Source organism: Narcine bancroftii, chromosome 9 (genome assembly GCF_036971445.1).
Source record: "Narcine bancroftii isolate sNarBan1 chromosome 9, sNarBan1.hap1, whole genome shotgun sequence".
NCBI classification, from domain to species: domain Eukaryota; kingdom Metazoa; phylum Chordata; class Chondrichthyes; order Torpediniformes; family Narcinidae; genus Narcine; species Narcine bancroftii.
This window is the reverse complement of record NC_091477.1, coordinates 120,462,641-120,479,874: the sequence shown is the minus strand read 5'-3', so window position 1 is coordinate 120,479,874 and position 17,234 is coordinate 120,462,641. Positions and strand designations below refer to the sequence as shown.

The 17,234-nt window shown below is 46.3% G+C and overlaps 1 protein-coding gene across 5 annotated transcripts in view; it reads left to right on the top strand.

Moving 5' to 3' along the window:
• Window positions 1–15,844: 15,844 nt before the first annotated feature.
• Window positions 15,845–17,234, top strand: part of sec62 (SEC62 homolog, preprotein translocation factor) — a 66,722-nt gene continuing 65,332 nt past the window's right edge. For all 5 annotated transcript variants that reach the window (XM_069897530.1, XM_069897532.1, XM_069897529.1 and 2 more), the window contains exon 1: window positions 15,845–15,997. In XM_069897530.1, the coding sequence (XP_069753631.1) occupies window positions 15,860–15,997 (138 nt within the window). In that variant the 5' untranslated portion in view covers window positions 15,845–15,859. The remainder of the gene's footprint in view (window positions 15,998–17,234) is intronic.

Sequence of the window (17,234 nt, the reverse complement as noted above, 5' to 3'; positions counted from 1 at the left end):
GGACTGCCTAAAGAAATCTCTTGGTGCCTGCCATATTGACCACCGCCAGTGGGCTGATAACGCCTCAAACCGTGCATCTTGGCGCCTCACAGTTTGGCGGGCAGCAACCTCCTTTGAAGAAGACCGCAGAGCCCACCTCACTGACAAAAGGCAAAGGAGGAAAAACCCAACACCCAACCCCAACCAACCAATTCTCCCCTGCAACCGCTGCAACCGTGTCTGCCTGTCCCGCATCGGACTTGTCAGCCACAAACGAGCCTGCAGCTGACGTGGACTTTTTACCCCCTCCATAAATCTTCGTCCGCGAAGCCAAGCCAAAGAAAGAAAGAAGAATGTTGTATAGTTCTATGGGTCAGTACACAAGGGTGTCGTTAGGCAGGATGGGCCTGTTACTGAGTTGCATCTCAAAATATTTATTTTAAAAAAGCATCAAGAGAGGAAGCAAGAAGCCCCTTCCATGAAAAAAGCTGATGTTATCTTCTATAACAGTTTCATATTTGACATTAATATATGAAATAGGAGCAGGAGTTGGCCATCTGGCCCATCAAGCCTGTTCCGGCTTTCAATAAGATCCTGGCTCCTTCTATCCATCATTGTTTGTGCCTCCTCACTCAACCTTTCATCAACTGACCCAATCCCCTTGATAACACTGCCTGTCTCCCTCTTTTCCCAGACCCGAAGCAGAGCTTTGATCCAAAATATTGACAGTAAATTTTCCCCATCCCTCCCATCTTAATCCTCCCCCTCTAGTTTTACTCACACCAACCAAGGGAAGCAGACACTGCTATCTCCACGTCTCATTATTTTGGTGTCTGTCATGTCACCCCCTCAGCCTCCTTTGGTGCCGGGTAAAGAGACCTAGTCTGTCCCATCTCTCCTTGTAACAACATCCTTTCAATGCATTCAACAGCCTCATGAATCATTTCTGCTCTCTCTCAAGTTTATTCACATCCCTCTACAAGGTGGGAGCCAGAGACAGTACTCCAAGTGCATTCAGTGTTTTCCACAATGGTGTAACTTCTGAAATGTATTCACTTACTTGGCCTCCACAACCTTCTGGAGTAAAGAATTCCAGAGGTTCATCATCTTTTGAGCAAGATTTTTAAATAATGGCATATACTGTAAATGAAGAAACAATAAGAGTTCCAATTTTGTTTTACCCTTCCCTTTTGGATACAATGAACATGTATCTATAAATCTTTTACTTTGTTACTAATGTGACAGATGAAGGTAACCTGTTTTTCAAAACAAATTGACTCTCATTGTATCGTGAATAAATGATTTTGGTTTCTATCTTGTCCCTTGCCAATGCAGTTAATTTGTCACTCTCTGCGTTGGGATCAACCTGCAGCATGGACAGCCCCAAGGTACTGTGCATCTAATTAATTACATTTCAAATTGCCACAAAAACAAAGTGAGCAAATTAATTTTTAATCCTGTGTCCTGCAAATGCCTTGAGGAAGATGGACTGGGAAATGGGACCATGGTCCAATTGTGGCATGTGATTGAATCTTTGCGTTGGAGTTGTTTTCATGTTCTGTCACTAATTACTGGAAGCAATCTGTTATTAACTTCAGACACCTGTGGCTCTATCAACTGTTTCTTTAACTTCAGTAGCTCCATCGAAAACTTTTATCCAAGGTTTTCTTTGACTCTGTGCAAAGTTTATTGTCACCTGATTGCAGTGTTCTCTGGTCCTTGGCACAAAATACTCAGACAAATAAATAACTAAATATTGCTTCGTAAATATGAAGTTCCTGGATGTTTAGTGTGAGCTGTTCCTTTGGTCATTCAGCAATCTCATTGCCCTTGGAAAGAAGCTGTGGCTCATCCTGGTAGTACTGATACTCAACTATTTCCTTTCCAATGGCAGCAGCTGAAAGATGCTGTGTGCAGGTAGGAAGGGGTCCTCATAGATTTTGCGCACCCTCTTCCAATCCTGGTAGGTCACATCAATGGAGGAGGAGGGAGACTCCAGTGATCCTCTCTGCCGCTCTTGTGGTCCTGTGGATTGACCTCCGATCCAATTCTCTGTGCGAACTGTACCACGTTGTGATGGAGCCGGCCATGACACTCTCAATAGAGCTACTGTGGAAGGATGGCACAGTGGTCGCCAATAGCCTGGCCCAGTTCAGCCTTCTCAGGAAGTACAGTTACTGTTGGGCCTTCCTGACAAGTGAGGAGATGCTGTGTGCCCACGGTTTGTCACGAGTTAAGTGGACTGCACAATATAGGACCCGAAATGGGTCATTCATCCCTTCGGGTCTGCTCCACTTATTTGAAAAGTAACTGATGTATTTTTCCTCTCCAAATGAATGGTAAATGGGAGGGCACTGACGAGTGCAGTAGAACAGAGGGATTAGGGAATACAGGTACATAGTTCTCTGAAGGTCACAGGGAGATAGAATGTAACGAGAGCTTTTGACACGTTGGCCTTTATAAATCAAAAGTCAGAGCACAAGAGTTGAGATGTTTCGTTGAAGTTGTATAAATCATAGTTGAGGCTAATTATGGAGAACTGTGTGCAATTTTGGTCACATGCCTACAAGAAAAAATATAAATCAGATTGAAAGAATGCAGAGAAAATATGCAAGGATGTTGCTGGGACTCGTCATAGGGAAAGGTTAAAAAGGTTAAGAATTTATTCCCTGGAGTGTTGGAGAATGTGGGTAGATTTGATAGAGGAATTTACAATTATCAGGATTATAGATGGAATATTGCAAGCAGGTTTTTTCCACTCAGATTTGGTGAGTCAGGAATGAGTGGACATGGGTAAAAGGTGAAATGTTTAAGAGGAATATTCAGGAGAACTTCTTCATTCAGACAGTGGTGGGAGTGTGGAACGAGGTGGTGGAGGCAGTTTCAATTTCCAACTTTAAGAGAAATTTGGAGGGGTACATGGATGGGATGGGTATAGTGGACTGTGGTTTGGGTGGAGATGATGGGACAAGGCAGAATAGTATTCAGCATGAACTAGATAGGCTGAAGGGCCTATTTCTGTGCTGTCATGTTCTATGGTTCTAATGCTGTGGAACCAGAATCCTGTCTGGATTAGAGGGTATGAGGTGTTTGGAGAGACTGGACAAACTTGAGTTGTTTTCTCTGGAGCATCAGAGACTGCGTGTGGGTGACCTGATAGAGTGTATAAAATTACTGTAGGTACAGAGAAGGTAGACAGTCGGAATCATTTTCCCAGGGTGAAATGATTCAGATGTATGTCCTATAATATTTCCCACTAAAATCCTGGACTTCCTGAGTTTCTCCAGCACTTTTGTGGATTCTACAATCACAACAGATTTAACTGATGTGGTATTTCAGAATCAGAATCTGGATTTATTGTCATGAATAAGTCATGAAACTCGGTGTTTGCAGCAGCGTCTTAGTGTAAACGTACATATTATAACCATCTCATGACATTACTATAAATAAAAATAAAATAACAATAACGGTGAATGAAAAGTCAGACAGGGTCTTTGGTTAATTGATTATTCAGGAATCTGATGCCAGCAGGGAAGAAGCCGTCCTTGTGCCGCTGAGAGCTCGTTTTTAGGCTCCTGTACCTTTTCTCTGATGGTAGCAAAGTGAAGAGGGCTTGGCCTGCGTGGTGGGTCATTGAGGATAGAGTCTGCTTTTTTAAGACATGTAGATGTCCTCGATGGAGTGAAGTCTGGTGCCTGTGAACAACCCTCTGCAGTTTTTTCTTGTCCTGAGAGTTGGCGCCTCCATACCAGGAGGTGATGCAACCAACCAGAATCCTCTCCACAATACACCTGTAAAGGTTTTTGAGAGTCTTCGGTGACATACCAAATCTCCTCAGACACCTCACAAAGTATTAGCCACTGGTGAGCCTTCTTTGTGATTGCATCAACATGGAGGCTCCAGGACAGATCCTTGGAGATGTTGACACGCAGGAATTTGAAATTCTTGACCGTCTCCATTATTGGACCCTCGATGAGGATTGGGTCATGTTCCCTTGACTTCCTTCTGAAGTCCACAATCATCTCCTTGGTTTTGCTGATGTTGAGCACAAGGTCATTGTCATTACCCCATTCAATGAGCTGATCCGTCTCCCTCCTGGACGCTTCCTCATTGCTGCTTGTGATTCTTCCGACAACTGTGATATCATCAACAAACTTGTAGATGGCATTGGAATTGTGCCTGGCCACACAGTCGGGGGTGTACAATGAGTAATTCCACAGATTTACTGAAAAGTTAAGGAAAATGATGTTAGAAGATAGTGTCAGAAGTAAAAACATAGCAGAACATCAAATAATCAAATACTAGAGAACGTGCATTTAAGGCAACAGGGTGGGGGAGAAGTTTAAAGGAGGTGTATGGAGCAAATATTTCACACCGAGAGTGGTGTGTGTCTGGGACTGTGGGAGTGATGGAAGCAGACACAAAAGTAATGTTTAAGCGGTTTCTCAATGAACTATACATATGGAGGAAATCAAGGCATTTTGACCATGTGCAGGTAGAAGAGGTTTGATTTAATTTGGCATCATGTTCAGCACAGAGATTGAGGGATAATGGGGCAGTTCCTGATCCGTGTGCCATCTGTGTGTATGCGCAAGCACAAATGGCCTCTGTGTACATGTGCACGGACAAGAGGGAACCCTGTTCCTGAGCTGTAATTGCATAGTAGCAAGATTTGTTCAATAATGCTTCCTTAATGTATATATTCATCTGACATCAGGGGTAAGTTTTTTACATAGAGAGTTGTGGGTGTCTGGAATTCCTTGCCAGGAATGGTGGTGGAAACTGAAACATTATCCCCTTTTTCACTGGCACCCTGTCCCATGATTAACTGGGAATTTACTGGGACAGGGTCCAATGGAAAAGGAACATTGTCTGAATGCTGGCATCAAATGATGTCATTTCATGTCAGGGATTAACCACCTCTACCCCTACTTATATCCTGGCATTTGCTGACGCCGGTGTGCTGATAAAACCAGTGGAAAAGGGACAGCGGAAAGTCACATGTTTCCAGTCAAAGGTAGAACACTCCGATCCCCGGGGAAAAGCAATTGTTGTCCCAGTTAAGGGTGACCCAGTGGAAACGGCACAAAGGGCTTCCTATCCCAGGACACTGCACAGCCAATTAATTGGGGTGCCAGAGGAAAAGGGGCTTTTGGGGCATTTAAGAGAGTCTTAGACAGACATGTGGATGAAAGAAAAATAGAGGGTTATGGGGTAAGGAGGCTTTAGTACTTTTTTTTAGGTCAGCCCAACATCAAGGCCCGAAGAGCCTGTACTGTGCTGCATTGTTCTATGTCCTATTGGGCACTGTAGAGTAAATCTGGGGTCTTCACTTGATATGTTGACAATTCCACCTCCACTCCTTGCCCCCACCCTACCCGTTAAGTTCCTTCAACTGTTCATTTTGTGCTCTTGATTCCTGTCTGACCCACTGAGTATTTCCTGCATCCTTTTAGATTTCAGATTCCCATCAGCTGCAGTATTATACTTTCTCATCTCATGCCCTTTGGGCTTTCAAATGCTTTCCAAAGTGTGAGATGACGGGGATGCACAGAAAGTGAGAAAGCATTGGGCTGAATGACAGGAGTGAGTGTGGGTCAATTCAAAAGGCATCAGCTATCTGAAACTCATTGAACGTTCACCCTCGCACACACATTCTTAGGAGGTAAACCAGAAGGCCTGCAGGTGCTGCGGTCGTGTAGGGCATAACCCTGCTGGAGGAACTCAGCAGGTCACACAGCATCCACAGGAAGCAAAAGGCAGCCGACATTTCTGGCCTGGGCACTTTGTCAGGAATGTGGAAAGATGGACAGTCCTGAATAAAAAGGTGGTGTGGGGGGGGGGGAGGAAGAAAGGGCAGGGAGAGGAACACAGGTGAAGAGCAAAGAGGATACCAGTGGGAGGGTAGAAGAGAAGGAAGCTGAGAAGTGATGGGGAAGAGATCAGAGGGGTACGAAGGGTAGCCTCTGATTGGAGAAGGAAGGGAAGGGGTGGGGAGCTGGAGAAAGGGGAAACAAGAAGGGTGGGGAAAGAGAGAGAATGGGGAAGGGGGTTAAGAGAAATTGGAGAAGTTGATACTGATGTGGTCTGATTGGAGACTTCCAAGACCGAATATACGGTGTTGTTCCTCCAATTTGGAGGTCGCCTTGACTTGGCAGTACATGATGCTATGAGCAGACACGTCAGAGTGGCAGTGGGGTGTGGAATTAAAATGGTTGGCCTCCAGGAGGTCCTTGCAGTTGGAGGTCCTGACGATCTCCCAGCCCTTGTGCAGTCTCCTCGATTTAGAGGAGAATGCATTGGAAGGACCAGTTGCAGAAGATGACACATTCTTGTTGGTAGACTCACAGAGATATATAGGAGGAAACTGACCCTTCAGCCCATTTACTCCAATCCTGCATCAATGCCATTTTTTACTCTCTTCATGATCTACCACTTATCTACAGACCCGGGGCTACCTCCCTGGCACCCTCTGCATACATGAGATGTGGAAGGAAACCAGAGTGCTTGGGGAAAGTGATCAGGGAAAAGGGAGAATGTGCAAACTCCAGAGAGTCAGCACCGGAGGTGAGGATTGAACTGGGGGGTCCCTGGCCCTGTGAGACAGGGGCTTCCTCAGCTGTGCTACTGTGCTAGCCTATACTTTTACCATGAGCTCACCCCAAAATATTTACTGTCACAGGTGAGACTATTTTGGCCAGACCAGGCTCAAACTTCAGTTGGCATCTTCTGCAGAGTATTACAGGCTCTCTGGGATTGCACTGTTGATCTCTACACAAGCTGAGGACCAGTGCATCAGTTGCTCCACTGTTTGATTCACCACCAATCCCTGCAGTGGAGTGCTGATGCACTGGACAGAGGGGACAGACCTGCTTTGCAACTGGCTCAATGTTCCGCTGTCAATGAGTAGCCACCACTCAGCCCTGTTCATGTCCAAGATTCAAGATTCCTTTATTGTCACGTAATAGGACGGAACATGACACGAAATTGCCTTCTACCTGCTGTCAGACAGACAACGAATCGCCATTAGTGTTGCCCGGCACCCCTTGCAGTACGAGAGAAAGAGAAGTAAAAGGGAGTCCCTTCATAGTCACTGAGTGTCCGTGGATTCGCCGCCAACACTTCCGCAGCCTCACAGAGTCCTGTTCAATTCATCGGCAACCCGAGCTCCAGATGCAAACATTGGGGTCAATGACACTGAGCCAATTGATGCAAAGTTAAGTGGCTTTTTGTTTAATTTTTAAAAAATGATTGATTAGCTGTAATACAAAAGTCTTTTTAATTCCTGCTTTTTAAATTTTCTTTGCTATTGTGTTTTTGCAAGATTTGATTCCAGCTCTGGTTAGTGTGGCAAGTTTGGGCAAGTTCACATGTCCCGAGTATAAGAGATGATACCAGAATAGTTTTATTTTAAGATGGAATTATATTATTTATTTGCCTTTAAGGATGTTCTATCTCTATTGTTGCTCACTTTACACCGGTAACCCCTGATGGATTTAAAGCTGCAGCACATTCGGGATTTTTTGATGATTTAGATAGAGACATCTCCTTGGAACTGAAATGTGCATAACAAAGGGTCAGGAAAATTTGTGCAAAGTGCAGCTGAGATTCAGAGGCTCCAGAGATGAGTTCCTGGCCTGAGGGTAATGCAGGCCACAATTCTGCTTTTCCCATTTAATAAATCTACTTGACAAGGGACCCAATTAAAGATATTTATCAGTGACATTCATTCGCTGTGTTGAACTAAGAATGGAAGAACATGTGTCAAATTTGTTTTCAGTCATGGAGCTTTACAGAAAGAGGCTCCTCAGCACAACTCATCCGTGACAACCTAGCTGCATAAACTTGATGCACTTCTTTGATTTCAGCACATGGTTCTCTCAGCCTTTCCTATCCCGAGACCTGTTCAAATGTCTTGTAATTCTCACAATTATTCCTGCTTTTACCACTTCCTCTGGCAGCTCGTTCCATGCATCCTCTGTGTGAAGAAGGTGCTACTCAGATTCCTGGTAAATCCTTCCCCTCCCACATTAAATCCATACTTTCTAGTTTAGACTCCCCTACACAGGGAAAAAGATTGTGACCTCATCTACACCCTTCATGGTTTTATAAATCTCGGTAATTTAGAAGGACAAACCAAGAAAGGATATATATGGTGAATGGTCGGGCACTGAGGAGGGTGGTAGAATACAGATACATAATTCCCTGAAAGTGGTGTCACAGGTAAATAGGGTTGTAAAAAGAGCTTTTGGCATATTCGCTTTCATAAATCAAAATATTGAGTACAGGAGTTAGGATGTTATGCTAAAGTTCTATAAGATGTTGATGAAAACAAATTTAGATTATGTGTGCATTGGTCACCTAACTACAGGAAAAATATCAATAAGATGGAAAGAGTGCAGAGAAGATGTTGCCTGGAATTCAGGAACTGAGTTACACGGAAAGGTTAAACAGATTAGGACTTTATTCCTTGGAATATAGAAGAATGAGGGGTGATTTGAAAGAGGTATTTAAAATTTAAAATTATGAGCGAAGGGGTAAATACACAGAGTAAATACAGATAGGCTTTTTCCACTGGATGTAAGTGAGTTTAAGGGGAATTTCTTCACACACAGAGTGGTGGGGGTGTGCATGAGCTGCCACCTGAGGTGGTGAATGCAGGCTCAATTTTAACATTTAAGAAGAATTGGAACATATATGTGGATGAGAGACATATGGAGGGATGTGGACTGGGTGAAGGTCAGTGGGATCAGGCAGAAAAATGCTTTGGCATAGACTAGAAGGGCTGAAGGGACCTATGTTTCTCTAAGTTCACCTCTCAGTGTCTCCTGCTCCGCAGAGAAAAATCCCAATTTATTCGGCCTACCTCAAGGCCTCCAATGCCAGTACTGTCCTCCTCAATCTCTTCTGCAACCTTTCCAGCTTCCTCTCCCCCTGACTTTCCCCCTCCTCCCCTGCAGACCACACAATTCTTTATTTGCTAGTTTACTGTGGATCTGACAATGGGCATAGGCAATGGAGTATTGTGTTTCTGACAGTTGACTACCCATCCAAAGAATCAGGAAACTGAAGGGCTAAGAGCATTCTTCCGCACAACCCCTATCTGTCTTCTCCTCCGTCTGACATCCTATCTCAGAGGATAAGTGGAGACTGGGGTTGACATCCCATCCCAAAACAAGCTAATCAAACTTGGAAGTGATGAAAGACAACAATTTAGAAGAGATCAGATGGACCCGCAGCAATCCTGTCCTTAACTTGGCAATGCTGGTCCTTCTTTGGACCCCAGAATTAGGGTTTTCAATGTTATCTGGCATGCACTCATGAGGCAGGTCCTTATGATGCAGGAGTGGATAAAAGCAACATGGATATGGACAGATAGGTTATATTCCAATCCTATCGACAACTTTGCCGATGACACCACAATTGTCGGCAGAATCACAAACGGCAATGAGGACGCGTACAGGAGGGAGATGGATCAGCTCGTTGAATGGTGTAATGACAATAACCTTGCACTCAATGTCAGCAAAACGAAGGAGATGATTGTGGACTTCAGGAGGAAGTCAGGGGAACACGACCCAGTCCTCGTCGAGGGCTCAGTAGTGGAGAGGGTCAAGAACTTCAAATTCCTGGGTGTCAGCATCTTCGAGGATCTGTCCTGCAGCCTCCATGTTGATGCAATCATGAAGAAGGCTCACTAGTGGCTATACTTTGTGAGGTGTACTGTGTAGAGTATGCTGCCTGGTTGCATCACTGTCTGGTAATCTCAGACAAGAAAAAAATTCCAGAGGGGTTGTTAACTCAGCCTGCAACATCACAGGCACCAGACTTCACTCCATCAAGGACATCTACACAAGAGGGTGTCTTAAAAAAGCAGCCTCTATCTTCAAAGACCCCACCACCCAAGCCATGCCCTCTTCACTCTACTACCATTGGGGAAAAGGTACAGGAGCTTGAAGACGAGCACTCAGCTGCACAAGGACAGCTTCTTCCCCGCTGCCATCAGATTCCTGAATGATCAATGAACCACAGGCACTGCCTCACTTTGACTTTGCGTCCACTATTTTTATTTATTGTAGTAAGGTGCTTTATATGAATGTTTGCTCTCTGATTCTGCTGCAAAACAACAAATTTTGTGACTTATCCATGCCAATAAATTCTGATTCTGATCTTTTATTTATCAAGTTTTTTGCAATCTGTCCCGAGGAACAGTGATGATGTTTGAATTAGGAGTAATTCATCAGATGCAAGGATCGACAATGAGATAGACAACAGACTCGCCAAGGCAAATAGCGCCTTTGGAAGACTACACAAAAGAGTCTGGAAAAACAACCAACTGAAAAACCTCACAAAGATAAGCGTATACAGAGCCGTTGTCATACCCACACTCCTGTTCGGCTCCGAATCATGGGTCCTCTACCGGCACCACCTACGGCTCCTAGAACGCTTCCACCAGCGTTGTCTCCGCTCCATCCTCAACATCCATTGGAGCGCTTACACCCCTAACGTCGAAGTACTCGAGATGGCAGAGGTCGACAGCATCGAGTCCACGCTGCTGAAGATCCAGCTGCGCTGGATGGGTCACGTCTGCAGAATGGAGGACCATCGCCTTCCCAAGATCGTGTTATATGGCGAGCTCTCCACTGGCCACCGTGACAGAGGTGCACCAAAGAAAAGGTACAAGGACTGCCTAAAGAAATCTCTTGGTGCCTGCCACATTGACCACTGCCAGTGGGCTGATATCGCCTCAAACCGTGCATCTTGGCGCCTCACAGTTTGGCGGGCAGCAACCTCCTTTGAAGAAGACCGCAGAGCCCACCTCACTGACAAAAGGCAAAGGAGGAAAAACCCAACACCCAACCCCAACCAACCAATTTTCCCCTGCAGCCGCTGCAACTGTGTCTGCCTGTCCCGCATCGGACTTGTCAGCCACAAACGAGCCTGCAGCTGACGTGGACTTTTACCCTCTCCATAAATCTTCGTCCGCGAAGCCAAGCCAAAGAAGAAGAATTCAACTAATCAATACATACATAGTTCGACAGTAAATCACAGTGAAAAATGCAGTTCTAAACCCAAGGGAGGACTTTTGACCCATCAGGCTCATGCTTGTTCCCTTTGTCCCATTCCCAGTCTCTTGATTTGCCTATACAGATAGCTCCTTGATCACCATCTATTAATACTGAAGAATATGAACAGCACAATGGCATGGTTGGCACAACACCGCACGCTTGGCATCATGGGGGCGGGCGTTCGTGGGCCATGCTCCCCCCAAATGAGTTATTGTGCCCTCGTGTCATGTGATTCGGTCTCCATGCACTATAAGCATGCACGTCTATCTGTTACATCGGAGGGAGGGAGAAGTGTGACGGTGGTGCACCGAGGAGTTTCTTGGCAGGTATGGCATCCACTTCCCCTCCCCCCTTATTAGACTTATTCTGATGCCGTCTCCAGCCTTTACAGCAATTGGGACTGGGGTTTGAATCTTGCACTGTTTTAAAGAGTTTATATGTTCTCCCTCTGTCTGCGTACATACATAGAGTATATATGTCTAAATTTTAAAAATTTAAAGAACATCACCACACAGTTCAGGCCCTTCAGCCCTCAATGTTGTGCCGACCCATATATTCCTTAAAAAAAGTACTAAACTCACCCTTCCCTGTAACCTTCTTTTTTTTCCATCCATCTGCCTGTCTAGGAGTATCTTTAATGCCCCTAATGTTTCAGCCTCCACCTCCATCCCTGGCAAGGCATTCCAGGCCCCCACAACTCTCTGTGTAAAAAAAAACATACCCCTGAAGTTTCCCCTAAACTTTCTTCCCTTTGTGATATGCAGATGTCCCCTGGTGTTCGCTACTCCCGTTCTAGGGGGGAAAAAGACGCTGAATGTCCACCTCTCATAATCTTGTGGCCTCTATAAAGTCACCTCTCATCCTTAACCTTTTGCCTAGAATCTGGAAAACTCACGGGCTCGGGACCAAAACATCTATGGATACTACATGACCGGCTAGTTCCTCCAACACTTTGATGTATTGCACTCAACCCCAGCTTTTGCAGATTTTCTTGTTTAATTCCAAATATTCTGATCCCAGACTCTCCCACCACTGGAAACATCTTCTCCACATCCACTCTATTCTGCTTGTTCAAACTTGGTAGGTTTCAATGAGATCTCCCCCTCACTCAAGGCCAATCAATGGCACACTTCATCAGTTCACCTCCAGTCATAGTTGCTCAATGTTACATAAGAATCCCCACTCAAATGGGGTTTAGAGTCAAATGCCAGTCAGTTAAATTGCTGATATATTTACTTAATGCAGCAGAACTTCTAGGAATGTACAACTTCTTCCTTTGTACTTTGAAACTGATCTCAGTGGGATAAATGTCTGAATGAAGGTCAAATACTGAGAGGCTGAAGGAATGTTCTACAGGAGGAAAGATATAATCAAGAGTAGGAAGGGGCTATTTGGCCTGAGAGCCAGTTTCACCACTGACTGAGATCATGGCTGGTCTTCCATCTGAATCTAATTTCCTCAATATCCCTCGATTGCCTTAATATCTAGAAACATCTGAGAGATTTACTGAAGGAATTCCAGAACATTGGTCGTTAAAGTCCAAACCGCCATTTTAGGCACCAGAAATGGATTGGATTGGAATCATAAATTAGAACCAGTTATTTTATAGCTACTAGAAGGCACGCACAATCAATTCTACACACAACAGTGTTACTGTCCCAGTAGATCTTTCTTTCTCTCTCTCTCTTGCTTTTGCTCTCCCCTCTCTCTTTCTCCATCATTTTCACTCTTTCTCTCCATTTTTCTCTCTCACTCACTCTCTCCCTCCCTCTGTCTCTTTCTCCCTCTCCTCTCTCTCTCCCCAGCTCCCTCCCTTTTCCCCTTCTCCCATCCACACTTTACTTTGCTGCCCTTCCTTTCTCTCTCTCTCTCTCTCTCACTCTCTCTCTCTCTCTCTCTCTCCCTCTCTCTCTCTCACTCTCTCACTCTTTCTCTCTCCCCCCCCCCCTGTAATTCTGCATTCTTTGCTGCATTGATTGCTGTACCATGTTGATTGCCATTGGAGACAGCTCAGACAAGATGTATGAGAATCATACTTGGGATGGCCATATTTGATGGTTCTGGGCCGGTTGGTACTCACTGGAGTTTCAAAGGATGGGGGGGGGTAGGGGGGGGGGGATCAATTGAAACCTAACGAATATTGGAGTGGGTGTGGAGAAGATGTTTCCAGAGGCAGGAGAGTCAAGGACCAAAGGGCACAGCCTCAGAATAAAAGGATGTCTCTTTAGAACAGAAATGAGGAGACATTTCTTCAGCCAGAGGGTGGTGAATCTATGGAATTCGTTGCCACAGAATGACCAAGCTATTGGGTATATATAAAGCAGAGGTTGATAGGTTCTTGATTAGCAAATGTTACACTGAAAAAGTGGAAGAATGGAGTTGAGAGGAAAAATATATCAAACTCGATGGGCTGAATGACTTATGAACCAGTTGGATTGCACACCAAACAGACTTTCCCATTATACCTTGGTGCATGTGACAATAAATGGGTACCTAAGAACTATAAATTTGAACAACATCCAAAGTTTAAAATTATGAACAATTTCTAAAGAATAAAATCTTCATCCACTGGCATTTTTGAAAGGCAATTTTAACCTGCTGTTCAGTTCTGTCCTCTTGCCATCTCCAATTTTTCATTGCACCATTTGTGGGGATAAATTCAACTGCTTGGCCCCCAAGCTCTGGAAATCCCTCCTTAACCTCTCTGCCTGATTGATGTGAGACATGGCCACCTTTCCTAAAACCCTGATGTCAAAGTCAGAGTGACAGCACTGCAGCTGAGGGGCTCGGAATTATAAGAAGGATGCAAAATTGAACTGCAACCATGGGGTCTGTGCCCAAGATGGCAGCACCGATGAGCGGCAATAGACATGAGGGGTTACAGAGTCCGAGGAAACAGAAGACTGGGGTGCAGGGCACCAGAAAATGGGGAGAACTCCCCCTGGCTGAAGGAGAAACAGAAGAGTCAACCCATGGGATGGTGACCATGGCAGTGGACCGGAATGGGGCTCTAAGGCTGAAGAACACACGGGGGGGGTGTTGGAGACTCGAGGCAAGAAACCCACTCAGGTTTACAAGAGCTGCTGGCGGCTGCAGTCGAGGAATTCCCATCGGCTCAAGACTGGCTGAGGGGGTACCAGGCATCGGAACTGGGATGTGAGAGGGCGCCGAGAGTGTTGAAGGGTTCCTGATCAAATCGGAGGTTCGGATCTGGAGCTCGGGCTGCTGATGGATCAGACTGGACTCTGTGTGGCTGCTGGGGCTGCGGGAGCGCTGGAGACACTCTGAGGGGACTCTCTTTCTCTGACTGTAAAGGGTGCTTCAGGCAATTTCTGCTGGTGGAAAATCTGCTTTCAGCAGGCGAAAACAAATTTCATTTAATATTGCACTGTATTTATTACACAACAATAAATTGAATCTTGAATCTTTTATTATAGTTTTTTTATTTAATACGTTACCATGAACCATGTCAATGACATTTTCAAGAGAGATGATACAAGTACTAAAATATTTAAATATGGAATCTTGAATCTTGATCGCAATCTTCAACCAGCCTGTACATACATACAATGTCCAGCAGGTGCCGCCAAATACCAAGTCCTAGAACACTACTGCACAGGCCCTTTAGCCCTTGATATTGTGCCAACCCTTATTTCCCTTAAAATAAAGTATTAAACCCTCGCTACCCTGCAAACCTCCATTTTTCTTCCATTCATGTGCCCGAGACTCTTCACATGAAAAGGGTGATAAATTGAATTGAATGTAGGAATACAGTGAAACCCCTCCACAGTAAAATAATGTCATCCTTGCTCTGCTGTATTTGATCTCTCTCTGTAACTCTGCACTCCATACTTGTGTTTTTTTTTCCTGTTGTACTGTGTGTGGGCTGACAGGCTGGACTGCTCAACACACAACCCTTCTCACGGAAGTGGAACGTGAAAGTCTGCAGATGCTGTGGAAGTCAGCAGATTTTGCGGCGTCCCTGGGAGGTAAAGATAGATCACTGACATTTTGGGCCTGAGCTCTTCTTCAAGGTCTGAGCAAAAAGCAGACAGGAGCTTGAAATAAAAGGCTGGGAAAGGGGAAGAGAGGGCAGGGGAAGGGGTACAGACTTTAAAACTAAAGGTGCTTATTATATTTTTATAATTTAGACATATAGCCTGGCAACAGGCCCTTTCGGCCCACGAGCCCGTGCTACTGAATTGCACCCAATTAGCCTACAACCCCCCCAGTATGTTTTGAACGCTGGGAGGAAACCAGAACCCCCGGGGAAACCCTACGCAGACACTGGGAGAACATACAAACTCCTTACAGACCGTACGGGATTGAAACCCAGGAAATGATGAGAGGACAGGTGAGAAGTAAAACATAAAACTCTGCAGACACTATGGTCGAAGTAAAAAAAACACAATGCTGGAGAAACTCAGCAGGTCAAACAGTCTCCTTTATGCAGCAAAGATAAAAGGGCTTGAGCCCTTCATCAAGGTATGGACAAGGGAGTGGCGGAGGGAGCGGTCCCTGTGGAAGGCGGAGAGGGGAGGGGATGGGAAGATGTGTCTAGTAGAGGATTCATGTAGTAGGTGGCGGAAATGGCAGAGGAGGATAAGTTGAATCAAGGGCACTTCTGGATCACAGACCCCTCTCAGACCACTTTGACTCCTGCACCAAGTTGGGATGTAGTTGCAATTCTGCTCCGCCAGACGGTAGGTGGCGCTATGACCGCAGCATCCCCCTCCCTGGTCAATGGGACATCGGCGCGTCCGCCCTCTCCTCCTCTTCGCAGCACATTCAGTCTCCGAACGCCAGGCGGCGACATGACCTCCTGCAGTACCCCTTCCCGGCCTGCAGGTGGGGGGGGCGATGCTGAGTCTCGCGATGTTTGCAGGTCCTGTTACACGTCACTTGGGGCCGAAGACATGGCGGAGAGACGCAAGCAGAAGAAGCGGACCCAGGTACCTACCGGGTGAGGGACAGCAGCAGAGGGGGGTGAGGAACAAAGCAGGGCGGGGGGAGGATGGAGGAGGAGCGGCGAAGGGAAAGGTTGGAGGAGGGGAGAGCAGGGAGGGAGGGAAGGGGTAAGGGATGGAGGGGAGAAAGGGAGGGAGGGAGAGGGGAGGGTAGAAGGGAGGGAAGGAGAGGAGGAGGGGGAGGGAGGGGAAGAGAGGAGGGGAAGAGAGGAGGGGAGGGAGGGGAAGAGAGGAGGGGGAGGGAGGGGAAGAGAGGAGGGGGAGGGAGGGGAAGAGAGGAGGGGGAGGGAGGGAGGGGGAAGGGAGAAAGGGGGAGGAAGAGGGAGGAAGGAAGGAGGGAGGGAGAGGGGAGGGTGGAGAGGGGAGGGTGGAAGGGAAGGAAGGGAGGGAGGGGGAAGGAGGGAGAGGGGAGGGTGGAAGGGAGGGAGGGAGGGAAGGAGAGGAAGGGAGGGAGGGAGGGAAGGAGAGGAAGGGAGGGAAGGAGAGGGGAGGAGGGGGAGGGAGGGAGGGGAGAGGGGAGGAGGGGGAGGGAGGGAGAGGAAGGGAGGAGGGGGAGAGTGGAAGGGAGGGAGGGAGGGGGAGAGAGGTAAGGAGCGGAAGGGAAGGGGAGGAAGAAGAGAGGAGGGGAGGGAGGGAGGGGAGAGGGAGAGGAAGGAGGAGGGAGGGAGAGGGAAGGAGAAGGAGGTAGGGAGAGGAGGAGGAGGAGGGAGGGAGGGGGAGAGAGGGAAGGAGGGGAGGGAGGGGAGAGAGGAAGGGAGGGGGAGAGAGGAAGGGAGGGAGGGGGAGAGAGGGAGGGAGGGACAATAGGAGGGAACAGGAGGGAAGGAAGGGCAGTAAAGTGTGAGTGGGAGATAAAAATTGGAGGAGGGGTGAAGGTGCAGGGAGTTGAAAAAATTATGACAAAGCTGATGAGCATGAGGCATACTGAAGAAGTGGATCACAGCCTTTCTCATTATTAGCTCCATTTAATGCATTAAATTCCATTTTTACTTGTTAAATTCGGCAGCGTGAGAACATTTCATCAATGGAATGTAGAATTTTTCTCCAACCATGAGGTTAATGCAAAAGTTTGATCGATCAGCACCTTATTTGGTGTGTCAAATGCACAATAATTGTGATGAGGTGATTATTTCCAGGTGAAATGATACCCATTGGGAAATTGGGCTGAATATGTCAGAAAGCCTGATGCCCAATGTACATCGAATGACAACAGCCATTTCCA